Source organism: Equus przewalskii, chromosome 5 (genome assembly GCF_037783145.1).
Source record: "Equus przewalskii isolate Varuska chromosome 5, EquPr2, whole genome shotgun sequence".
Taxonomy (NCBI): Eukaryota; Metazoa; Chordata; class Mammalia; order Perissodactyla; family Equidae; genus Equus; species Equus przewalskii.
Window position 1 is genome coordinate 37,698,072 of NC_091835.1, and position 27,884 is coordinate 37,725,955.

The 27,884-nt window shown below is 35.0% G+C and overlaps 1 protein-coding gene across 1 annotated transcript; it reads left to right on the forward strand.

The window, feature by feature from the left end:
• Positions 1-462: 462 nt before the first annotated feature.
• Positions 463-26,166, forward strand: LOC103562463 (C-type lectin domain family 2 member D-like). The gene is given in 5 exon segments (XM_008537501.2): positions 463-523; positions 18,975-19,013; positions 19,016-19,158; positions 23,783-23,886; positions 25,898-26,166. Coding segments are annotated over 5 exon segments (486 nt in total). The 3' UTR covers positions 26,037-26,166.
• The last annotated feature ends 1,718 nt before the right edge of the window (positions 26,167-27,884 follow it).

Genomic DNA, 27,884 nt, shown 5'->3' on the forward strand with positions numbered 1-27,884 from the left:
TGACCCCCTAAACTAGGTTAGATTTCTCATTCTTGATGTTTTCACAACTACTTTTCTGTATGTATCCTATATTTCAATGATAAAAGAGACTGCTCAAGCATCTTGAGACTTAAGAAATCTTTAGATAAAGACAATCTGTGCACCTTTCGAAAATAAGAATTTTTTAAAAACTTAATGAATTAGCTTCAATGTCTATTAAAAAATTCTTACAAACTCCAGTCTATTCTTTTACTTTATGACTAAAAGTTGCCTTCTGACAAGTTACCTTCTGACTAAAGGTCACGTTCTGCCTCACTGTGTTCTTCTTTGACTCTTACTCATATTTAGCTTAAAAGTTTGACATTTTGTTATAGAGGAAGCTGTAATGGAAGTTTTGCTGGCTTTTCTTTTTCAACTTATTTTTTGAGGCTGAGAATTCTGGTTGACTGTAGGTTAGCTCACTCATGGAAACTAAAGGCAAGAATGTATAATTCTAATAATAGGGAAAAAGATTTCATACCAACTGAATTGCTGGAAAACCCAGGTAAGAAGGTGAGCTGTATGGAGTGAGTGTGGACCTGAGTGGTAAGGTAGAGGCAGTGGTGGGATACAGTTTCTACACAGGAAAAATGATAACAGGCGAAAGGTTTCCCAAGATGAGAGATGGGGTCCTAGAGGTCATAGATTCATTTATAATTTGTGTAAAAATATGCACGTACTTAAATCCTTGTCCGAACAAGTATGGAAAGGGAACTATTAGATAAAGACGTAAGAAAATGGGATTAGGTTAAATTTATGATTGAGAATAAAAATGATTAATTTCACTGAAAAGAAAGTCCAAACTGTAAAGCATTACACAGATGCAAGGTATTATCCTTTTAAAATAATACAGAAAACCAATCATGGAAGCTCATAGGAGAGGAAAAATTAAAAAGTAAGTAAACGACACTTACAAATAAAATAGTAAACATAAGTCCAAGGAAAAACCTAGTAGAGCAATCAAATGGAATTATCTTACATTGGATGTAGTGCAAAATGAAAAAAATATAATTATAAGATATATGTTTAAAATATTTTAATATTTAATTTAAATACTTTAACATTTAAATATATTTTTAAATATTAGAAAATTTTTTAGTTAAAGAATTTAAATATAAAACAAAAAATCATATGTATAATATCATTTATATTACATATTTATATGAAGGTTGAAATTTTAAAAAAGCCTTGCATTTGAGGATTAATATGATGATTTAATAAGTAAAAAAAGTAATTTTATACCACTTGGGGAAAATTAAGGTGTCATAATTTAGGACTAAAAAATGTTTTTGTCCTTGATAAAAATAATCAATTTAGAAAGAAGCCAATTCAGATAAGGAAAAGATGATTTCTAATTCTTGTTAAATGACTTCATTTATTTCGCATTCATTTGGTATTTTGAGTATTTTTATAGAAGCTGCTTTAAAATACTTGTCAGAGAATTCCAACATCTGTGTCATCTCAGCATTGGCTTCTGTAGATTGTCTTTTCCCATACACGTTGAAATTTTTCATGGTTATTCATGTGCTGAATAATTTTGCACTGTATTCTGGACATTTTGAATATAATTTTGTCCTGAGAATCTTGACTTTGTTTAAATTTGAGGGGTATATTGATATTTTTGGTTTTAGCAGGCAATCACTCTGGCTAGGTTCAGGCCTTCTTCTGTGGGCTCTGGGTCCAATGTCAGTTCAGTTTTCAGAGACTTTGTAGCATTACTCAGATCTTTCTTGCATGTGCATCAACCGGTGGTCTGGGACCTGGATCTGGGCAATGTTCTGTTCATTAGTTTAGGTCTCCATATCTTTGGCAGGTTAATGAAGGTCAGATCTAGGCATGTGCAGCTTGTGGGGTGGTAAGGAGTGAGTCCAAGAGTTCACAAATAAGATTCAGGGTTCCCTTTTCAAAGTTCCTCTCTCTCCACCATCTGCTTAATACTTAATGGTTCCCAGGGGCTCCTCTTTTCCATTCTTCAGCCAGAAATTTGTGACTTCTGTTACGCTGCTCTACCACGCACTTCTGCAATTGCAGCTGCATCTGTAAGTCCATGTGACAGGAGAAAAGAGAAGAAAAAAGGCAAGAGATTTGGTCTCAGACTCCTAGAATCACAGCGCTACTGAATGAAAAGGAGGGTTCACCTCCCTCAAGTTTTGGCTATTAGGTGTTGTCAGCATTGCCACTGCCACTGCCATCATGAAATTGCCTGAGGTTTGAGGCACTCAAGAATGGAGAAGAAAGAGAAAAAAAAATGAGATATGTTCATATTCTCTCTCGATGTTAGGAGGTCACTTTCCTGCTCCTTAAACCAGAGCCAGAGTGCTTCTTCTGGTGCTCTGTTTGTGCCTTGATAGATGCTCAATTCCAGCTCCCACTTTCCATTTGAGGTCCCTTGACTGGCCTGTCCTCTTGCCCTCACAAATGCTCATGAGTGCCTAAATTTTCTAGTTTAGGCTTAGCCTGAGATCTCTGTTCTGTCCTATACTGTAAGGTATATCAATTTAGTATCAGGGCCTAACAGAGAAAACTGTCTGCTAATGGACTTCAGATTTCTGGTCTAGCATGTCAGGAGCTTGGAAATCATTGCTCTGATCTATATAACAAGAAAAAAACTGAAAAAACTGGAAATCAACATCTTTTCTTAGATCCATCAGAGAACCGTGGTTACATAGAAAGCCACTGCTCCAAAATTGAAGAAAGATACAGAGAACCACAACTTATCAGAGCAGGGAAAAGGAGGGACACTACATAATACTAAAAAGATTAATTCTCCAAGAAGATATAACGATTCTAAATGTATACGTGCTTAACAACAGAGTGTCAAAATATGTGAGGCAAAAATTGACAGAATTGCAAGGAGAAATAGACGAATCCACTACTAATTGAAGACTTCAATATCCCTCTATCAGAAATGGACAGATCCAGCAGGTAGAAAATCATAAGGAGTTAGTTGAACTAACAGCACCATCAATCAACTGGATATAACGTAGTTGACATTTATAGACTACTTCATCTAACAATAGCAGAATATACATTTGTCTCAAGGTCATATTGAATATCCGCCAAGTTAGACCACATTCTGGATCATAAAGCACACTTAAAAAAATGAAAAAAATAGAAATCACACAATGTATGCTCTCAGACCATAATGGAATTAAACTAAAAATTAATAACAGAAAGATAGCTGTAAAATATAAAATACTTGGAGATTAAACAAGTTTCTAAATAATATATGAGTCAAAGAAGAAGTTTCAAGAAAATTAAAAAACTTTTCAAACTAAATGAAAATAAAACTTAAAACTTGTGGAAGACAATGAAAGCAGTACTTAGAGGAAATTTATAGCATTGAATGAGTATATCAGAAAAGAATAAACTTCTAAAATCAGTCATCTAAGCTTCAACCTCAGGAAACTAGACAAAGAAGAGCTAATTAAATACAAAGTAAGCAGCAGAAGAAAAATAATAAAAATTCAAGCAGAAATCAAGCAGAAAATAAGAAATTAACAGAGATAATCAATAAAACCAAAAGTTGGTTCTTTGAAAGATCAATGTAATTGAGAAGACTCTAGCCAGGCTAAATAAGGAAAGAATAGAGAAGACACAAATTAATCATATCAGAAATTAATGAGATGACATCACGACAGAAACCATGAACATCAAAATGACAGTAAAGGAAAAGTATGAACAACTCTAAGCCTACAAATTCAATAATTTAGACAAAATGGACCAATTCCTTCAAAGACACAATCTGCCAAAATTTACACAATAAGAAACAGACAATCTGAATATATCTGTTAAAGAAATTGAATCAATAGTTAATAACCTTCCAAAACAGAAAGCTTTAGGCCCAGGTAGGTTTATTGGTAAATTCTACCAAACATTTGAAGAAGGTATCATACCAGTTCTCTACAAACTCTTCCAGAAAATAGAAGCAGAGAGAATACTGCCTAACTCATTCTACGAGGCTGGCATTATGCTAATATGAAAACCAGACAATCACATTATCAGAAAATAAGGGTACAGACCAATATCTCACATAATCATAGATTAAAAAAAATCACCAACAAAATGTTACCAAATCAAATCCAATAATATATAAAAAGAATTGTATACTACCATCAGATGGGATTTATCCCATATATGCAAGGATGTTTCAACATTTGAAAATCCATTAATGTAATCCACTAGGCTAAAGAAGAAAAATCCCATGATCGTATCAACAGATGCAGAAAAAACATTTGACAAAATTTAACAAGTATTCATGGTAAAAAGTCTTAGAAAACTAGGAATAGAGGGGAACTTTCTCAAATTGATTATGAACATCTACAAAAACATCTATGGCTATCATCATACTTAATGGTGAGAAACTAGATGCTGTCCCACAAAGACCAGAAACAAGGCAAGGATGTCTGCTCCCACACTCCTATTCAACATTGTATTGAAGTCCTACCTGATGTAATAAGACAAAAAAAGGAAATAAAACGTATATAGATTGGGAAGGAAGAAATAAAACTCATTTTATTCACAAATGATATGACTTTCTATGTAGAAAATCCTTAAGAATCAACAACAACAAAAAAGCTCCTGGAACTAAGAAATGAGTATAGCAAATTTTAAGGATACAAGGTTAATATACAAAAGAGTAATTAAAGACACAATGGAATTTTTAATTAAAGACAATGCCAGTTCTATTAGCACTAAAAAATAAACACTTGGATAAGTTTAACAAAATATATGTAAGATTTTATGAGGAAAACTATAAAACTCTGATGACAGGAATCAGTGGAGATGTAAATGGAGATAGATTCCATGTACATGGATAGAAAGACTCAACATTGTCAAGATGTTAATTCTCCCCAACTTAATCTATTGGTTCAATTCAATCCCAATGCAAACCCCAGCAAGTTATTTTTTGTATATCTGCAAACTTATTCTAAAGTTTATACAAAAGAGCAAAAGACCCAGAACAGACAACACAATACTGAAGAACAAAGTTGGAGAACTGACACTACCTGACTTCAAGGCTTACTATAAAGCTACAGTAATTAAAACTGAGTGGTATTGGTGAAAGAATAGACAGATCAATGGAAGAGAAAAGAGATCCCAGAAATAGACGCACTCATAGTCAACTGATTTTGACAAAGGAGCAAAGGTAATGGAGAAAGGATATTCTTTTCAACAAATGGTGCTGGAACAATTGGACATCTATATTCAAAAAATAAATCTAGACCCAGAGCTTACAGCTTTCACAAAAATTTGAATGGGTCAAAGACCTAAATGTAAAACACAAATTTATAAAACTCCTAGGTGATAACATAGCAGAAATTTTAGGTGACCTTGGGTTTGGCAATGACTTTTTAGTACAATGCTAAAAGCATGATCCATGAAAGAAAAATATTAATAAATTGGATTTCTTTAAAAACTTCTGCTCTATAAAAGACACCATTAAGAGAATGAAAAGACTTGGGAAAATCTTCAAAACACATATCTGATAAAGGACTATTATCCAAAATATATAAAGAATTCTTAAACTCAACAGTAAGAAGGCAAAAGTCTAATTAAAAAATGGGTAAAAGATCTGAACCACACCTCATCCAAGAAGATATGCAGAATGCAAATAAGCATATTATGCTCAACGTCATACGTCACTGGGGGATTGTAAATTAAACAATGTGATACCATTGTGTGCCTGTTAGAATGACTGAAATCCAAAACACTGACACCACCAAATGCTGGTGATGATGTACAGCAACAGAAACTCTCATTCGTTATTGAAGCGCAAAATAGTACAGTCACTTTGAAAGACAGTTTGGCAATGTTTTACAAAACTAAATATATGCTTACCATATGATCCAGTAATCACACTCCTTGGTATTTACACAAATGAATTAAAAATTACGACCACACAAAAAAACTGAACATAAATGTTTAGAGCAGATTTACTTACAATTGCCAAAACCTGGAAGCAATCAAGATGTCCTTCAACAGCTGAATTCATAAACTGGTACTTACATACCATAAGGTATTATTAAGCGATAAAAAGAAATGAGCTTTCAAGCCACAAAAACATGCGAAGGAATCTTAAATGCTTACTGCTAAGAGAGAAAAGCTAATCTGAAAACGCTATCCTTATCAGAGGAAGACGCTTGCTGTCCAGCTCAGAAGTCGTCCATGTATTCTGCACCATTAGCTCTTCTTTCCTCCTATGGATAACACTAATTTGACTTTTATGGTAATCATTTTCTCACTTTAGTTTTGCCTTTGAAGTCCCTTTTAATCAATCACTTGATCACTTTTGAAAATCTCCTTTATACTTTTTTTTATGGAATCAAGATGAGTTATTATGTAGAAATTTCAACAGTCTGGATTTTGTTGATTTCCTCCCTGTTTTTAATTGACATGATTCTCTCTCTCTTATATTTCTAGTAAATTGGTAGCTGGGTCTGAAGGTTTAATCAGATTTGTATTTATTTTGGGGGAGCGGTGCAAGGTTACTTTACGAGTTGTATGCTCAGGATTAGTTTTAACTAGTGTGAACAAACCCCGGAGACAAAACTTTAAATTCATAGCATAACAGACAAAATTGCTCCCTCAGGTGAAAAGGGAAGAGATTAAGTGGAAGTAATATTTTGATGGTTAACGTTTTTAGTAGTCTGATGTCTGCGTTTAATGTAAAAGATGTCCTTCAACAGGTGAATTCATAAACTGGTATGTATATTTCAATAATTTTTCCAGGTTATCTGCCTTCCAAAAAGCATTCTAGTCAAGTTACCTCAAATAAATGCTTGGTTTTCATCATAATCACATGTCGGACAATCACAGTGTGTGGAGTGAGTACTGCTTTGTTAGGTAAGTGAATTGTAATATTTGTGAATCCAGAGAATTCCACTTAGCAAAAGAAGACTTCTTGGTAATTTTTATATTCTTTACACCTCGTAGTAATTTTTAAAGTTTCACTAATTGAGTTAAACTACAGTAACCTTAGAAGTGGAATCTAAAAATTAAACTGCGTAAGATAGGGGTCACATTATTTCAAGTTTCATGAATGAACAGAATCTGCAGAAGGTGGAACCCAATTACTAGTCATGTTATACTTTAACATATTATTGCTAGGCTTTTTATCTTGTGGTTTTACTATATATATGGGTTTTTTCCTCAGAAATTACTTTTTCAGATAAAATTACTTCTTAGTCATTATGCATGGGTCCTGATGGAGGGCATTTCAAAATAGAGCAGTAGCAGCCTATGTATATGACTTATGAAATTGTGTTTATGCTGAATATTGGACAAGAATTCAGCACGTATTCCTTAAACAATATATCCTTTAAACAATTTATGGTCTGAGGTAATAGTCAAAAGAAGAGAGGACCGAAAAAACATGGTGGTTTCCAAAACATAGACTTCCTTGACCTCTAATAATCCAGAGACAAGTGAATTAGACTGTGGGGTTGCTATTTTCCATCTTTCTCTAGGATATCATTGGCTTCTGCAGGATGTCACCATCAAGCTTGGATTTCCTGAAGGAAAGGAAAAGAGTGTGTTGAGGAGGGATACACAATCTTTTAAGACCTAGAACAGAAAGTGGCATACATCTCTTCCACTCAAGTTTCAATTGTGGAAATTTAGTAACAAAGCCACAAATAAACGAAAAGAAGTCTGGGAAATGTGAATTTGCCCAGGTTCTACTAAATTGTTATAGAAGGAGAAGAAAACAGATTTTGATAGACAACTTACAGTCTCTGCCAAAATAACATATAACTGTAACCTCTAATCATATTTAAACTTTCCATAAATTTCCAGGAGGAGAAAAGATCTGCTCTTTGAAATACAGAAAAGTCACCTTCACTAATTCGCCATCCAGTGATCATGGTCTCATTTCTCTTTCTGTCTCTCATTCCATTCTACTATACAGAGACAAAAATATTTATTAACAAAAAACTTTCAGAAACGGATATTAGGTCAGGAGTTTATAAACATTGATTATGAATGTAATGTTTTTTGTTGAAAATATTCAGGAAATAAAGAACTGTAAGAAATAAAAATCATCCATAATCTACTGTACTGAGTATAGCCTTCCAGATGTTCCTTCTATGTTTTAGACTTGGCGTGAGTGCTTTCTTTTGTATTTTTCTTATTGTGGTAAAATATACATAACATAAATGTTACCATTTTAACCATTTGAAATGTGCCATCTAATTGTTTTAAGTATAGTCATCATATTGTCCAACCATAACCCCTATTCAGTTCCAGAAACTTTTCATCATTCCGGCAGAAACTCCATACCTATTAAACAATCAATTCCCATTCTCCCTGTGCTTCAGCCCCTGGTAACCATCATTCTTCTCTATATCTCTATGAATTTGCTTTTCCTAGACACTTTATATGAGTGGAATCACACAATGATTGTTTTTTTATGTTTGGCTTATTTAATTTTGCATAATATTCTCAAGGTCCCTCCATTTTGTAGTATGTATTAGATTTGCATTCTTTTTTAAGGCTGAATAATATTTCATGGTATGCTTATACTATGTCTTATTTATCCATTTATCTGTTGCTAGACATTTGTGTTGTTTCACCTTTTGGCTATTGTGTCTAATGCTGCTTTAAACATTGGTGCACACATATCTGTCTCTGCTATCAATTATTTTGGGTATATACCTAGAAGTGGAATTGCTGGATTGTATAATTCCATGTTTAACTTTTTGAGGAACTGTCAAACTGTTTCCACAGTGGTTGCATCATTTTACATTCCCACCAGCAAGGTACAAGTGTTCCAATTTCTCCACATCCTTGCCAACTTTGCTATTTTCCTCTTTTTTTTTTTTTTTTTGTAATCACCATCCTAATAGGGATGAAGTTGTATTTCATTGGGGTTTTGGTTTGCATTTCCCTAATGCTTGGTGAGGTTGAGCATATTTTCAGGTACTATTTAGCCGTTTTTACATCTTCTTTGGAGAAATGACTATGAAAGCCCCTTGCCCAATGTTTAATTGGGTTGTTTTTCGTTATTTAGTTGTGGGAGTTCCTTTTGTATCCTGCGTATTAATTCCTCATCAAGTATGACTTTAAATATTGTATCCCATTCCATGAGTTGTCTTTTCACTCTCTTGATAAGTCCTTTGAGGCACAAATTTTTTTATTTGATGTAGTCCACTTTGTCTATCTTCTTTTGTTGTTGCCTTTGTTTTTGGTGTCATATCCAAGAAATCATTGCCAAAGCAAATATAATGTAGATTTTCCCCTATTTTTTTTACCTAAGAGTTTTATAGTTCTAGCTCTTAAGTTTAGGTATTTGATCCATTTTTAATTGATTTTTACATGGTTTAAGAGTATAACTTCATTCTTTTGAATGTGGATATCCAGTTTTCCCATCACTGTTTGTTGAAAATACTGTCCTTTCCTCATAGAAAGGTCTTATCACCTTTGTCGAAAACTGTTTGACCATATATGTACGGGTTTATTTCTGGAGTCTCTATTTCTTCCATTGATCTATATGTCTGTCTTTATGCCAATATCACACTTTTTTGGTAACTGTAGTTTTTACTAAGTTTTGATATCAGAAAGTGTGGGTTTTTCAACTTTTTAAGGACTGTTTGGATAGTCAGATTTCCTCAAGATTTCATATACATTTTAGGATGAGTTTTTCTATTTCTGCAAAAACATTATTGGGATTTGGGGAGGGATGGCATCAAACATGTAGATCTCTCTGGGCAGTATTGTCATCTTAACAATGTTAACTCTTCCAATCCACGAACATGGGATGTCTTTCCATTCATTTGTGTCTTCTTTAATTTCCTACAGCACTGTTTTATAGTTTTCAGTGGCAAGTCTTTCATCTCCTTGGTTAAGTCGATTCCTAATTATTTTATCCTTTTTTGGTGCTGTTATAAATAGAATTGTTTTCTTAATTTCCTTTTTGCACTGTTCATTGCTAGTGTAGACAAACAAATGATTTTTGTGTGTTGACTTTTTATCCTGCAACTTTACTGAATTTGTTGATTAGTTTTAACATATTTTTGTGGGACTTTAAAGATTTTCTATATACAAGATTATATCACCAGTAAATGGAGATAATTTTACTTCTTACTTTCCAATTTGGATTTTTTAAAATTTTTTTTATTGTTGAATTGTTCTGACCAAAACTTCCAATACCATATTGAATAGAAGTTGTGAAGGTGGACATCTTTGTCTTATCCTTATCTTAGTACTAAAGTTTAGGTGAAAAGCTTTTTGTAATTTACCACTGAATATGATATTAGCTCCAAGTCTTTTATATATGGCCCTTATCACGTTAAGGAAATTTTCTTTTATTCCTAATGCTTTGTATCTCTCTCGTTCTCTTTTTTAAAAAAAATCATGAATAGGTATTAAATTTTGTCAAGTGGTTTTTCTTCATCCTTTGATACGATCACAGGTTTTTTCCCTTCGTTCTATTAGTGTGGCATACAATCATCCCTCAGTATCTATGGAGGATTGGTTCCAGGATCGGCCCCCTCCCCCCCGTGGATACCAAAATCAGTGGATGCTCAAGTCTCTTATATAAAATGGCATAGTATTTGCATGTAACCTACACACATCCTCCTCATTACTTTAAATCATCTCTAGATTATTTATAATATCTAATATGATCTAAATGTTATGTAAATAGTTGTTATACTGTTATGTTTAGAGAGTAATGGCAAGAAAAAAGTCTGTGCATGTTCAGTACACACACAACCATCATAGGTCTTTCAATTTGCACTTAGTTAAATCTGTGTATGCAGGACTCATGGATACAGAGGACCAGCTGTATTATGTTAATTGACTTTTGTATGTTGAACCATCTTTGCATTCCAGGACTAATTGCACTTGGTCACAGTAATTAATCTCTACCCCCCCCCCCAAGTTTTCTGAGGTATAATTGACAAAATTTGTTTATATTTAAGGTGTGCAAATTGATGTTTTGATATATGTATACATTGTGAAATAATCACCACAATTGAGCTAATTAACATATCCATCACCTCTCATTACCTTTTTGTTGCTGTTGTTGGAACACTTAAGAACTACCCTCTTTATTAATTTCAAGTATACAATACAGCCTTGTTAACTATAGTCACATTGTTCAACATTATATCTCCAGAACTTATTCCTCTTGCATGACTGAAACTTATACACCTTGAGTAACATTTCAATGTTTCCCTCACTTCCCTACCTCTAGCAATAACCACTCTACTCTCCACTTCTATGGATTTGACTATTTTATATTCCATATATAAGTGAGATCATGCAGTACTTGTCTTTCTATGCCTGGTATATTTGACTTAGCACAGTTTCCTTCAGGTTAATCCAGATTATCACAAATGGCAGGATTTCTTTCTTTTTTAAGGCTGAATATTATTCCAATGTATGTGTATACCACATTTTCTTTATCCATTCACTAATTCTTTCCTACATAATATCAGCTCTACTTTTTAAGAGTTCTAGGTTATTTCTTATCTAATTAATTGTGTTCTTCATATTTAGAATTTTTTATTTTTTTTGTAGTTTCAATCTCTTTGGTGAGGTATTCCTTCTTATTAACTTTATTCCTGAGCTCATTGAACTGTCTTTCTGAGTTGTCTTCTAACTCATTGAGTTTCTTTTTGGCAGCTATTTTGAATTCTCTTTTATTTAGATTGTAAATTTCTGTGACTTCAGTGTTGGTTCCTGGTGATTTGTCATTCTCCTTCTGCTCTGAATTGTTGCTGTAGTTTCTCATGGTGTTTGATGAAATAATCCTTTGCTGGTGCATTTGTGGCAGCATCAGTTCACAGATTGCACCTGCTAACACTAGGGGGAAGCAGCAGCTGTGTTTCTGATACCACTCCATCTGCTAGAAGTTGTGTGGGTATGGTGGTTGCTCTTACCAGCTGGGAAAGCATTTGCATGCAAGCTTAGGGCTACTGCCATGCTGAGGTGCATTTCTACTTTTGGGGCTGCAGGAGTACTATGGGCACTTGCGCAGGCTATGAAAAGCTTTTGTGTGCATGTATATCTGCCTCCAACTCTTCTTACGGTTGTGCCAGCCACTGTGCTTGGTGGGTGGGGCTTCTTCATAGGGTCCAAGCCTGGGCCACTTATTGGGACTGCAGTGGCGGGTGGGACCACAGTGGACTCTCCCACTGGCTGGGAAAGCATTCACGTACAGGCCCAGGGCTGCTACTTCCCCTTTCCACAGTTGCACTGAGGTGCATTCCCACTTTTAGGGCTGCAGTGGTACTACAGATACTGGCTGGGAAATCATTCAGGCACATGCACAGGGTGGCCAGGGAATGGTAGTGGAGTGTTCACCTATCTCTACCACTTCCTGGGGAGCCAGTCCATCCACCTTCAGATGTATAGCTGTGTGGGTCTCGTCTCTCAGGTGTCCTGTTGAGCTGTGTGGGTATCCTCTGTTGGTCAATGAACGTCCATTTAGTTGTAGTTGAAATGGGGAAAGATAAAGGGAACACCTCACTCCACCATGTTGCTGACATGTCTCTCCAGCCAGATTTACTGAATTTGTTTATTAGTTCTAACAGTTTTTTTCTTTTCTTTAGTCATTAAGATTTTCTACATATATGATCATATCTGCAAACAGAGATAACTTTAATTCATCCTTTCTGATTTAGATGCTTTCTATTTCTTTTTCTTATCTAATTGCTCTAGGTATGACTTCCAGTACTATGTTGAATAGAAGTAGCAAGAATGCACACCTTTGCTTTGAACCAGATCTCAGAGGGAAAACTTTCATTTTTCACCGTTGATTATGATGTTAGCTGTGGGCTTTTCATATATGGCATTTACTGTGTCAAAGTAAGCTCCTTCTACATCTATTTTGTTGATCATTTTTATCATAAATGAGTGTTGTATTTTGTCAAATACTTTTTTTGTCCATTGAGATGATCATGTGAGCTTTTTGTTTGAGTCCCTTACTGTGGTGTATCACATTGATTGATTTGTATATATTGAACCATCCTTGCATCCTAGGGATAAATCCCACTTGGTCATGGGGTTTAATCCTTTTAATGTGCTGTTGATCTCAGTTTGATAGTATTTTGTTGAGGAGTTTTGCACATGTATTCATCTTGAATATGGGCCTGTAGCCTTCTTTTCTTGTGATGTCTTTGGCTTTGGTTTCAGGTTGATGCTGACCTCATTAAATGAGTTTGAAAGTGTTTCATTTTCTTCAATTGTTTAGAAGAACTTAAAAAATATCAACACTAATTCTGTTTGAATGTTTGGTAGAATTCTCCAGTGAAGTCATCGTTCTTTCTTGAGAGGTTTTTGATTACTGATTCAGTGCTTTATTTGTTATTGGTCTGCTCAGATTTTCTATTTCTTCATGATTCAGTCTTTGTAGGTTCTGTTTTCCTATGAATTTGTCCATTTCATCTAGACTATCCAATTTGTTTGCATACAATTTTTCATAGCATCTCATATTTTTTATTTCTGTAAAATTGGTAGTAATTTCCCCATTCTCATTTCTCATTTTAGTAATTTGAGACTTTTCAGTGTTTTCTTGGTCAATCTCATAAGGGTTTGCCAGTGTTGTTGATCTTCTCAAATAAACATCTTTTGCCTATAAAGGTGCTTCTCTTTTGTTTTTCCATTCTCAATTTTATTTCATCTGCATTTTAAACAATTATGTCCTGTCTACTAGTTTTGGATTTAGTTTGCTCTCTTTTTCACTAGTTCCTTAAGGTGTAAAGTAAGGTTATTGATTTTCATTATAGTTACTATACTTTTCATCTCTAGAATTTGTTTGATTCCTTTTTATAATTTCTATCTTTTTTGATATTTTCATTTTGTTCATGTATCTTTTTCCTAATTTCTTTTAGTCTTTGTCCATGTTTTCACTTAGCTCTTTTAGCATATTTAAGATAGTTGATTTAAATTCTTCATCTGGTAAGTGAGATGTCTAGGTTTCCTCTTGGGCAGTTTCTGTCAATTTTTTTTTTACTTTTGAATGGGCTATAAATGCCTGTTTATTTGCATACCCTGTAACTTTTTGTTGAAAATTGGGCATTTGAAAAAAGCATCACCTCCCTCTCCCAGGCTTTGCAGAGTGGTAGTCCTTCATCATTTATCTTGGTTTTCTCTAATCCTAGGAATCAAACTGAAGTGAAGGTTTAAGGTCTTTTCAGGTATTTTCTGATTATGTGTCTTTCCTGAGCCTATATGTAGCTTTCTAAGTTCCCCTATATGCATAGATGCTTTTGAGTCTTAATTTTCTAAAGGGTCTCCATCTAGTTTCTTCTCAGCATCTCAGATGGTCTATTGTCTTTGTCTACCTGTTATCACTGGTCCCAGGCATTTGCAGGTCTGTAATTCCCTTGAAGCTTTCACAAACATTGCCTGCTGCTTTTTCTGTCTAATACCCAGGTTAGGCAAAACAGAGATCAGGCCTTCAGGCCCCCACCCCCAGACTGGTTAGAACATTGCAAAAAGGTCTGCTCTGCTCTCTCTATTTTGAAAGAAGGAACAGAGAACTGGTTTGCCTCCTTCTTCATAACGAGTCTGCTGCTGCATCTAGTCAGAGTGAGTAAAAACACTACAAAGTTCTCCTACCATTTGAAGATGACTCTTTCTTGATTGAATGTTTGCTTGGTTTTTGCAAACCTTTGACTATTTTCCAAAGGTCTTATAAGATTAGTTCAGCTAATTTCTTGGGGTGTTTTTGTTTGTTTGTTTGTTTTGCTGAGGAAGATTTGCCTTGAGCTAACATCTGTTGCCAATCTTCCTCTTTTTTTTTTTTTGCCTTGAGGAAGATCAGGCCTGAGCTAACATCTGTGCCAATCTTCCTCTATTTTGTATGTGGGTTGCCACTTTATCATGGCTGATAAGTGGTGCAGGTCCACTCCCCAGATCTGAACCCATGAACCTGGGCTGCTGAAATGGAGCATGCCAAACTTAACCACTACACCACAGGGCTGGCCCCTGTTTGTTTTTTATAAAATGTTTTTCTAGAGAAATGAGAGCTTGGAGTTTCCTTGTCCACCATTTTGCTGCCTTCCAATCCCAGGGGGGTGCTTTTGAGGAAGATATTCAAGTGCACACTCCCTGCAACTGTTTCTCCTTTTTTACTACAAGAAATATGCAAGAATTGCTGTAATAAAAAAAATCTTGGATTAATATATAGTTTTATCAGGAAAAGGTCTGCTGTTGAGGTATAGCCTAGACAAACTTACACGTCCCAGGAGACAGTGATAGATTACACTAAGTCAGACTCCTTGATAAGTCTTGGTATTAGCAGAATGTTACAGAGAAATGTAACCTTGAGTAATTTAAAACAAAATCCATGATTTAAGTCAAACACAGGTGCTAACTTATTGAAATATATGCTAATTTCTTCCTATATTTTTATGGCCTTTCTTCTCCTCACCACATTTAAATACATACTTGTTCATTGTTTATTAAATTTCTCTTGGGTTACCAAGTTGTCAGCCAAATTATAAATTAGTCAGAGTATAGAGTTTAAGAGCACAGATTTGAGTGTTGATTCTGGATTTAGTCTGCTTGGGCTTGAATTCCAGCTCTTTTACTTGTGAGGGTTTCTCACTTTGGACAACTCTAATAACTTTCCCATTCTTCAGTTTACTCAAAGTTGTTGTAATGATTAAATGAATTTGCATAAACTCGGGCAACGTTTGGAACATAGTAAGTATATAGTGAATATCACTGTTCATCAGAAAACGCAAATTATTTTTATTTAAAATATGATGTTACAGTTATGAGCATATTTCTAAAAATGTCAAAGTTTTCTAAAATCACATGAATCCATAATGTAGCAAAATTTGACGAGAATCAGAAATGGTTAGATAACTGTCCCAAAGTCATGTATTTCATATATGGCATAGACAAAATTCTGACCCATTGTTTTGAATTACCCAGAATTTATTCTCCTTTGCAGCAAATATATTTTCACACAAATTTATAAAGTGTTTTTATCTTTCAGGAATAGTATATTAATTAATACTGGTTTTATCCTTTGAATTCTTATAGCATCTGTGTAATTATTTGTTGTGTCTGTGTGTTTTATGTTTGCTGTTAGCAACTTCAGGGAAAAATATTATTGTTTCTGTATCCTTAGCCCTTAGCCCATTTACCTGGTACAGAGTAAGTATTCAATAAATTATCACTGATTGAAAAATTTTTAATATTTTACCCTTTTGAATACAATTTTAAATATCTAAGATTCATTTTCCAACTTCTCTAACCATACTGTCCATACTAAAATTTTGGATAGAGACTTTTCCTTCTAAAAGTTAGAAAGGGATAGTAGTCAAATGGTTAGACACATATACATTACACCACCAAACTATCTGGGTTCAAATCCCAAATCTGCAAGTGTCTGCTGTGCAAATTTGGGAAAATTACTTCACCTCCTGTTCTTAATTTCTTCCTATATAAAATGGGCATGATAAATCCACCTTATAGAGTTGTTATGAGGATAAATAAGCTAATATAAATAGAGTACATAGACCCCTGCTGGGAATCTAATAATACGTTTAAAAGATAATTCTTATCAGTTTCTGCTTTGGTTTTCTTCTGTATGTTTTACAACATAATTATGGTTGATATCTAACAGGCACATTTTCCAATCCTGTGTAAACTACACTATTTATTTATTTTAGTTCTTAATTTCTTGTATTATTTTGACTGAAAACTTATTTTGGGACCAATGGTACAAACCACTCAGCATGACGTGACATGTAAACAACTTTCTAATAGTGCCTACCTTTACCTGTGACTTTTGCCCTTATTATGTCATACCATAAGTTTTGAAATCTGTGACTCTGCCTTATGGTGTCAATAAGAGATTATATAGTGTCTTTTAGTTGAAAAGAATCTGCTTTTCAGTATCTAGGTTGAAAAAGGCCATTAGCGGACGAGAGACACAAATCTTACCCTTAGCTTTATAGTGGAAAGGTAATGGAATAAATAATTGCAATTTTAGTGCAGTAAAATGCTATTAAGATTAAATATCTTGATGCATATGTACTGATTAGATCACTCCTGATAAAAATAAAGCCTTCAAAAACTGTTTGCTGCTGTTTTTATTACCATAATCAACATCACTACCACAATTATCATCCTTAATGGAAATGTTATAAGGTTACAGATACAGAAAAGATAGAAGGGGTAAAAATTAACCTATCATGGTCACCTTTGGTTTAAAGATTTCTCAGCATGATATTTACTCAGGATGATCCCTGGGAAGAAACCTTGAGCAGAGTGATTATTCATCACTTTCTCTACCTAAACTGAACCTTGTAAAACAAATATCATTTATCAATATGTTTGTCCTCTGGTATATACTGCAGTCTCTTGTCTCATCTGTCATAGCTAAGGACAAAAATTTAATTTTACTTCCAAAACACACATATTGCATGAATAAGAACAGACCAGATGGTTGGGTGATTGCAGGAGAGAGGGAAAGAGAGAGAATCTATGCTACTAATCTATGCACTGTATAACAGTGCAGGCACAGGTGCATTATGGTCTTCTCTTCTAGATACTCCAGCGTGTTCCAGCCCTTGTTTTTTTTATTTGGCAGATACAGCCAGTTTTCCTTGACAAAAACTTCTTTCTTGGATCACATATCCTGGAACCAGCTTAGCTATGAAGATGCCCTTATAGTTTGAAACATGCTTGCACTGAATCCAAAATAAACCAAACTAAGACATAGAAAACTATAAGGACGTTTCTCTTAATTCTACCCCAACCCGGCTTCAAAACTAACCCTGTTACTACATCCACAGGCAATATCATAACTGAGCCTTCAAATACTGCTTACAAATCTTAGAGTCAGCAATACTTGAAATAGTCCATGTTCTAGGTGATCCTCATTTCTCTTGTAATATTTTTATGAATTCACAGAGGATGGTCTGTTCTCATTTCTCTTGTAATATTTTTATGAATTCACAGAGGATGGTCTATTCTTGTCATTCTGTAAGCAAAAATAAAATATATTATACATTGATGAAGCAAAAATAAGTACTTAAGGTTGTAGAAATTTAAATCAACAGTACCTATTTAATAAAGGAGAAAAGGACAAACTGGAAGGAGGCATTTTTTCTGTTGTGAATATCTCAGTATTAATCAAGAAAATGTTTTTTGAAACACATTTTAAATCTATAGCCCTCATTCTTTGAATGATCATAAGGACTTAATAGATACTTATGACTGCCTTCCTTCATTACCCATACTGTGTTTCTTTTCCTTTCAACCAGCACTTTAACTGGAAAAGATTCCTCATGAGGAGTCAATAGCTGCAGTTATCTTCTAATCTGACCCTCGTCTTTAAATTGGTTGATATAGAAGCAGTGATAGCATAATAGGTATGCACAGATTTGGAGGAAGGCAGTCTGCTTTCAGGGATAGCCCTCGTGGGTCATAGAAGCTGAACAGTTAGGTGCTAGCAGCTCAGTAAAAACCATCTGGAGAGACTTTCCTAGCTCTCAATCCCACTTGAAGAGAGCATCTCTCCTGGTTATATGGGAAGTGAATCAGAAAAGCCTGACCAATTGAGTATTGTTGGCTTCAAAATACAGAAAGTCTCACAAAATTTGTTTAGTTGAAGGAAGCTCCTCAGTAGAAGTATCTAGAGCACTTGGAAAACTATCTGTTCTCTAAGGCTGATTAAATGTTGCTATTGATGTATCTGACTCTTTAAAGAAATGTAGCATTGCTGAAATCCAAGAAGAAAGGTACTTGACTCAGAGTTTAAGGCATTACTAACTCCTTCTTCAGCTCATCTATTACTTAAAGCATTAGATACAATCTCAGCTTTGCCATTTGCTATGTCATGTACACAACAACTTTCATCATCGTACTCTTCATTTGAAAAATGAGGATAACACAGTTAGTATTTCACAAGACTACTGGGAAATGTATTAGAAAGTATTTGGTAATATATAAAGGAAAATATAAAAGTAAGTTGTTTTTATTTTCAGTATCTAGAAGTACATTCCATGAAAAGCCATCTGAATGTCTTAAGCTGCTTGCCCAGAAAACTGGATTGGTTTCCAAAGAAATTGTTTCCATTTCTCTGATGACACAAAGAATTGGACTTTCAGTCAGAGGTTTTGTGACTCACAAGGTGCTGATCTTGTTCAGGTTGAAACTCTCCAGGAATTGGTAAGAAAATAGTTCTTGCTAGAATAAAAAATTTGGCCCTATGAAGACACTATGTCATTCCATGTGAGAGTGTCTAAGATACAGGTTTAGACACCTGCCTAGACATTGATTTTTCAGTATAAAGAGGGGGGAGCCCTGCAGGTACTACATTCTGCAGTGGACCCTCTATTGTTACCTTAACATTCATAGCAGGAAGATAGCCAGTGCCTTCTTTGAGTTATCAGCAAGAGTTGTGAAAATAAAGTTTAGAAAATTAAAAGTGGAAACATAATTTAAAATTTTTATAATAACATGTTGAGTTAATAACATCGCTTTGAAATAAAACAAGTAGAAGTGATGTCTGAGAAGTTGTTGGAATAAGAAGCTCCTGAAATCTGTACCGCCCCTAAACAAGTATTCAACTGGAAGAAACTCTTTAAAGTAATTACTTTGAAACTCTGGAGTCTAGTTGAATATTTGCATCATCCAAAGGAGTGCTTGATGAAGATGTCAGTAAGTTTAGTTAATCTCAATGAATTTTGGGCTTTCCACTCAGTAGTGGCTACAATTCCCCACACCCTATTGTGACAGGGAGCTATGAGGACTACTTTCATGTTCTTGATGTAGCTTGCTGGAGCCAGGGTGGGCAAAAAATTCGTGTTCTCCAAATATTGGGGTTATGTATTGTTATTTTAATTGCTACTTTTCATTGCTGAGTGGCAGGCATGGAGGTGGGCTGCCATCTTTTTCAACCCCCAGCAAATGAAGCAGCTTTCATGAAAGTTAAAGAAACAGTGCATGCATTTTTTCTCCTTTTGGGAGTCAGGCATTTAAGAAAATCTTTGGCAGATAACTGGCTGATCATGGAGATTACAGAACAGAAATTTCAGGGACCACAGAATACAGGGAATACACATTATGCAAAAATAGTTTGGAAAAGTCACAAATAAATGGCTCCACACCTCAATAATCAAAATTCAACAAACCTTGAAAAGCAGGAGAATTAGATTCCAAGAGTTACCTCAACAAAATACTCATAATGTCCAGTTCTCAACAAAAAATAACAAAACAATACAAAGGAACAGGAAGGTATAGCCCATCCACAGGAAAAAATGTCTGACAGAATCCATCCCTCAGGGAGCCTAGACATTGGAGTTATTAGTCAAAGATGTTAAGTCTACTGTCTTAAATATGTTCAAGGAGTTAAAGAAAACCATAGACATAAATATAAAAGAAATAAGTAAAATAGCATAGAAATAAAATGAAAATATCAATAAAGAGGTAGAAATTATAAAAGAGAACCAAATAGAAATTCTGGAGCTGAAAAGTACAGTAACTCAAATGGAAAATTCACTAGAAGGGTCAACAGCATATTTGAACAAGAAGAAGAAAGGATCATGAGACTTGAAGATAAGACAATTGAAAGTATCCAATCTGAGGATAAGAAAGGAAAAAGAAAGAAGATAAATGAACAGATCTTGAAGGAACTGTAGTACACCATCAAGCAGACTAACACACACATTATAGGGATCCCAGAAAAAAAAGAGACAAAGGAGAAGAAAAAATATTTAAAGAAACAGTGGCTGAGAACTTCCCAAATTTGAGGAAAGAGATGAATATAAACGTCCAAGAGGCTCAAACAAACTCCGATCAGTATAAACTCAAAGAGAACCACATTAAGACAAATCAGAGTCAACTTGTTGAGACCCACAGGGAAGTTTGAAAGCAGCAAGAGAGAAGCAATTGGTCATGTACTTGTGATTCTTAACAACATTAACACCTGACTTATCCTGAGATACCATGGAAGCCAGAGAGCAGTGGGATGGCATATTTAAAGTCCTGAAAGAAAAAAACTATCAATCAAGAATTCTGTATTTGGCAAAACTATTCTTCAGAATGAAAGAGAAATTAAAACATTTCTAGATAGACAGCAACTGAAGGAGTTTCTTATTAGTAGATTTATCCTACAAGAAATTATAAAGGCTAAAATTAAAGCACATTAGATGGTAACTTGGAGCCAAAAGAACAAAAAACACTCGTAAAGGTAACCAAATAGACAAATATAAAAGCCAGAATCACTGTACTTTTACTTTAGTTTGTAACTTCTTTCTTTTCATGTATAATTTAACACGTAACATCATAAAACAATAATTCTAAATCTATATGAATGGGCATACAATGCATAAATATGTAATCTATGACAATAACACAAAGAGATAGGGTTGGAAATGCATAGGGGCAAAATGTTTGTACACTATTGAAACAAAGCTTGTATTATAAACTAAATCGTTTAAGATGTTAATTGCAATTCCCAAGGTAACCACTAATAAGATTACTAAAAAGTATATATAAAAGGAAAGAAGGAAATCAAAGAATCAAAAAAAGAAGGAAATCAAAATGGATAAAAAATCAACTAAATACAAAAGAATACAGTAATAGAGGAATTGAAGAATAAAAAACATACAATATATAGAAAAGAAGAAGATAAATGGCAGAAGTAAGTCTTTCTTTGTTAATAATCACATTAAATGTAAATGTATTCAACTATCTTATTAAAACGCAAAGACTGGAAGATTGATTTAAAAGAACAAGATCCATCTATAAGATCTCTACAAGAGACTCACCATTGATATAAGGACACAGGGAAGTTGAAAGTAAAATGATGGAAAAAGATATTCCATGCTAAGTAATAAAAAGAGAGCTGGGTGGCTATATTTTTGTCAAACTTGTAGACTAAAGCAAAAAAGTTTACAAGAGACAAAGAAGGACATTATATCTCAATAAATTTTTGAGGGGCCAGCCTGGTGGCCCAGCGCTTAAGTTTTCACATTCTGCTTCAGTGGCCTGGGGTTTGCCAGTTCAGATCCTAGCTGCTGACCTACACACCGCTTGTCAAGCCATGCTGTGGCAGGTGTCCCACATATAAAATAGAGGAAGATGGGCACAGATGTTGGCTCAGGGCTAATGTTCCTTAGCAAAAAGAGGAGGATTGGTGGCAGATGTTAGCTCAGGGCTAATCTTCCTTAAAAAAAAGTTTTGATATAGCAGGAAGATCTAACAATTATAAACATATGTTTACCTAATAATACAGCCCCCAAATAGATGAAGAAACCTTTGACATAATTGAAATAAAAAATAGAGAGTTCTACAACAATAGTTGGAGACTTCAATACTTTACTTTCAATAATGGATAGCGCAATAATAAGAAAACAGAGGTGTTGAACAGCACTATAAACCCCTTAGACCTAACAGACATATGCAGAACACTACACCCAAGAACAGGAGAATATATGTTCTTCTCAAGTGCACATGGAACATTCTCCAGGACAGATCATATGATAAGCCACAAAACAAGTCAATAAATTTGAAAAGATTGAAGTCATACTGAATTCCTTCTGCAATCATAATGGAATAAAAACAGAAATCAATAACAGAAGGAAAACTGAAAAATACACAAATGTTTAGAAATTAAACAGCCCACTACTAAACATCCAATGATCGGAAAAAAAAATCCCAAGGGGAAAGAAAATCCTTGAGACAAATGAAATGAAAGCATACCATATCAAAACTTATGGTATGCAGTGAAAGTAGTAATAAGGGGCAAACTTATAGCTGTAAATGCAGAGCTTAAAAAAGAAGAGATATCTCAAATCAATAGCCTAACTGTATACCTCAAGGAACTAAAACAAGAAAAGCAAAAAGAAAGGTCATCTTTATGCCTTCAAAAGAGTAAAGATTTTCCCTAAGAAGTTAGTAAATCCACGAATCATAAAGGAAAATTATACATTTAATTACATTAAAATTAATACCTGTAATCATAAAAAGACACTATAAGTGTTGACAAGGATGTGTGGCAAAGGAAACTGGTCTACACTGCTGCTATAACTATAATGTGGTACGATTAAATTAGAGAACCGTTTGGTATCATTTGGTAAAGCTGACAATAAGCATGCGCTGTAGCCTAATACAGTTGTCTCTCAGTATCCATGAGGGATTTCTTCTAGGACCTCTCACGCATGCTAGAGTCCCCTATATAAAATGGAGTAGTATTTGCATACAATTTCTGCACATCCTCTCATATACTTTAAATCATCTCTAGATTACTTATAATAACTAATTCAATGTAAATTCTATGTAAATAGTTATTATACTGTATGTTATAGGGGATAATAGCCAGAAAAAGATGTCTGTACATGTCCAGTACAGATACAACCACCTTAGGCCTTTCAATCTTCAACTGGTTGAATCTGTGGATGTGGGACTCGTGGATATGGAGGGCCAACTGTAATTCTATTCCAGGACAGGTGCCAAGAATGTCATAATAACATTCCTAATAATCTCAAACTTGAAATAACCCTAGGGTCAATAAATAGTAGAATAGATAAACAAATTGTGGAATAATAATACAAAGGGGTATTATGCTGAAATAAAAGCAACAAGTTATCAACTATTTCACTCAGTTTTAATCTTCTTTATGTATGTATGATAATAAAGCATACCTATCCTCTATTAACATTACATAATACAAAATTAAAAAGAAGAAAATTACAAGAACAGTTAAGAATATAGCATAGATGCCAGATTTCTTCTGGGAGAGGCTGAGTAATGGTGGAATAATGAATATCATCTCTGTGTCTTCTGAAAGGGTTTTCTACTGAGGTATAAAGGCCCCTCTGACCACTGGATAGGGTTGAGCAGAGAACAAGGCCAATCTTGGAAATGGATAAATGGCAGTGAATGGATCCGATGGTAAGGTTTTAAAAATATGGCAGCAATATTTGTGTTTGAATTTACTTTGCTTGAAACCTAGTGTTCTTCAGTTATAGGCTGTAAAAATTATTTTAGGTTTAGTCATAAAGAAAGATAGTGTCAACTTGTATGTTGCACAGGTTGCTCCTTGAATCAGTCCAAAGCCTATCACAGGTGGCACGGTGAGGTAGAATGACTGTGAACTTGATTCCAGCCTCGTCTATGTCATTTACCAACTCTCCCACTTTGAGCATGCCATACAACATCTTGATGTCTGTTTCTTACCTCTACAACAAAATCAGCAGCACTTGTTGATCTCACAGAGTTGATGTGAGGATAAGAGGTTTTGTTGTATATGACTGTACTTTTCAAACTGTAAAATATACAAGTGCAAATATAATTACTAATACAACTACCATTGCATCAATCTTCAGCCATTTACAGGGGGATTATGAGTGATGGTAATAATACTTATTTATAATAAGATCATAGTTATAATGTGTAGGACAGGTAAAGTTTGACATTGTTGAATTTAATCTCAATTGTATATGCATAAGACCTTTATATTACTGAAAAGATTTTGAATAATGTTGGGAAGTTTGGATTCAGACAATTTCACTAAACATCTGCTTGTCTGAGATGAGGAGGTTTTGAAAAGTTGCTTTATGATGATAAAGTAGTCAACACTGGAAATATAAATTTATTTGGTGAAAAGGGCACTGGACTGGACATTGGCAGGTTTGAAAACTAGTTCTTACTCGTTAGCTTTTTGACCTTGTACAGATGGTAAGTATAAGTAATCAACGAGAACTTTTGTGTTTACACATTGTTGTATCTGCAGTGTTTAGCACATTGTGCATACTTGATAAATATTTGGAATTAACCTTTATTTCTTTCTTTACAACACTGAAATAGCAATATTTACTCTGTCTAATTCTCAAAGAGTTTTAAGGATCAAATATATTGTTAACTCTCAAGTTGTTGAAAACTGTTCATCACTATAGAAATGAAAAATATTATATTTATTAAGGCCTAGGATGTTTCAACAATTAGCAAGTCACGTCAGACTATAGCAGTTTCATCAAGTAAAGAGGAGAAATTTATAATCTGAATGCTGGCCCAAATTTCTGTGTCAGGCCATTTACACTGCTGAGATCTTCAGTTGTTTAAGACAGCAGAATACTGCTGAAATCGTGGAGAGAAAACAGGTGTCAGACCTCTTCTACCAGCAAATCAGGCTTTGGATGCAGTTGAAATAACACTATGCTTAGAGATACAAAATATGTTTGATTTACTGTATAGTATATTGCTGGTTTATTGTATATCCAGCTAATCAAAGCCCATTGACTGGTTACTGATCACTACATAAGGCAGGAGAAAATCAGGGCCTAAGAACAACAATAAAAATTACCTGTGGGGCTGACCCCATGGCTGAGTGGTTAAGTTCGCGCGCTCTGCTGCGGCGGCCCAGGGCTTCGCTGGTTTGGATCCTGGGCGTGGACATGGCACTGCTCGTCAGGCCACATTGAGGTGGCGTCCCACATACCACAACTAGAAGGGCCTGCAACTAAGATATACAACTGTGTACCGGGGGGGATTTGGGGAGATAAAGCAGGAAAAAAAAAAAAAAGATTGGCAACAGTTGTTACCTCTGGTGCCAATCTTTAGAAAAAAAAAAATTACCTGTAACAAGCAGCATTTTTCCACTCTTCTCTTTCCCAAAGTGAAGAAGATGAAAATAGCCTAGGCCCTGTTGTTTCATTGATCTAGGTATGAATCTTAGTTTTACTTGTTATAGGATCTTGGGGAATTCATTTCCTCTAGCTGTAAAAAGGGATAATAATACATATCTCACAGGGTAATTTTTAATGTTAAAGAGATGATATGTGTAATCCATCTTATATTTAGAGGCTGAATTAATGTTAGCTTCCTTATTTTCTCGTCTTTATTCTCTCTGCTTTTGAAGAAATGTCCAGAAGCCAACTGATTGATTCTCCTTCTTCTATTACAGCTCTCCTATCACAGGAGGAGGGGAGTGTGCCTATCTGAATGACAAAGGTGCCAGCAGTGCTAGGCGCTACACGGAGAGGAAGTGGATTTGCTCTAAACCTGACACATATACCCAGATGAGGAGGGAAAGTCTTAACTGATGTATATGTACATAATAAAAATATATAAGAAGGAGAGGAAACAGGAAGAACCACAAGACAAGATTCCTTCCATGTCTACTCCTTCTGCTTCCTTGCCTGGACCATTTGGAAACAGGTATTTGATGGAGGTTTTTTGAAGCCATCTGGAAAAAATAAATGATCTACTCAGCTTTTCTTTAAGTTTAAAGTTTTCTTAAAAACTTTAAGCTTTTTAAAAAAACTATCTAAATACATGTTAAGTATTTCATATATAGACTTTGACTTTTATTATAGTTTATAGGTTTTCTCTCAACATATAATTTTAAAGAATTGAGAAAGCCTAAAAATGATTTAATTACAATAAAACCAAATTTTTACAATAAAAAAATCCCAAGTTCAATAATATTGAATCCTATTGTTCAGAACAGAGAATGAATAACATTCACCAGGCAGTCTGAAATGAACATGGAGTTGAGAATCTGAAGAAATGACTTTAATGAAAAATTCCAAAATGAACTGATTACAAGATCTTGAATTATTCCCAGAATCTCTCTGAGGCTCAGTTTCCTCAGCTCTAAAATGAACATAATATTAGTGATATTCCTACTTCATAAGATCTCTGTTTTGCTTGAGATACTAAAATATAGGGTCATCAGCATAGAACCCAAGATTTGTTATTTTGCAAAATATAAAAAGTGTGCTGAAACAAGGTGCTCAAAATAAAGCTAATAATGGGGGCTGGTCCCGTGGCGCAGCAGTTAGGTTCTCACGTTCTGCTTTGGCGGCCTGGGGTTCACCAGTTCGGATCCCAGGTGTGGACATGGCACTGCTTGGCATGCCATGCTGTGGTAGGCATCCCGCATATAAAGTGGAGGAGGATGGGCACAGGTGTTGGCTCAGGGCCAGTCTTCCTCAGCAAAAAGAGGAGGATTGGCAGCAGTTAGCTCAGGGCTAATCTTCCTCAAAAAAACCCAAAAAGCAAACAAAATAAAGCTGATAAGTACTATTCAGAAGAGTGCCCCATTCAGACCCTGATTCAAACTTAGTTATGTAGCTACATGATGCACAATTCTAATGGGTTTCCTTATTTGGCTAGCTCACAAACTATAAATAGTAGATTAGAAGTAAGGGATGAACACATGTCTAGAGAGGAACATGAGACCAAGCAGCAAGGGAAGACAGCTGGGAGAAAAAACAAATAATACAAAGAAGACATATTTAACAAAAAGCTTGTCACTTTGAGTCCCTTAGTTTGGAGCTGTGTAGCAGTATGTATCTCCATTTTTCTTGATGTTTTCATTATATTCCAATATTGTTTAAAACTCCATGTTCAAAGTGGGTCATTAACACAAGCTTCATTTTGTTCCATATGCCCCGTTTAAGGCAGCAGGTTGAGAAGAGTGGAATAAAGTGTGGAGACAATACACACACCGGTGAAGAAAGATGAAGAGTTACAGTGGTCACACTGACACTTTGAACTCAGGGCTTGCTGTTGGGCAAGCCACATGTTCAGCAACCATATGCCTTAAAAGTGTTCTGATTTTTTTTTTTTTAAAGATTGGCACCTGAGCTAACAACTGTTGCCAATCTTCTTTTCTTTTTTGGGGGCTTTATCTCCCCAAACCCCCCTGTACACAGCTGTATATCTTAGTTGCAGGTCCTTTTAGTTGTGGCATGTGGGACACTGCCTCAACATGGCCTGATGAGCGGTGCCATGTCTGCGCCCAGGATCAGAACCCTGGGCCGCGGCAGCAGAGTGCGCGAACTTAACCACTCAGCCATGGAGCCGGCCCCAAGTGTTCTGATTTTACCCAGAGCAACACCTGGGGGTGGGGGTGAGCTAACACTCTGCTTTAAAGAAGTAAGAAA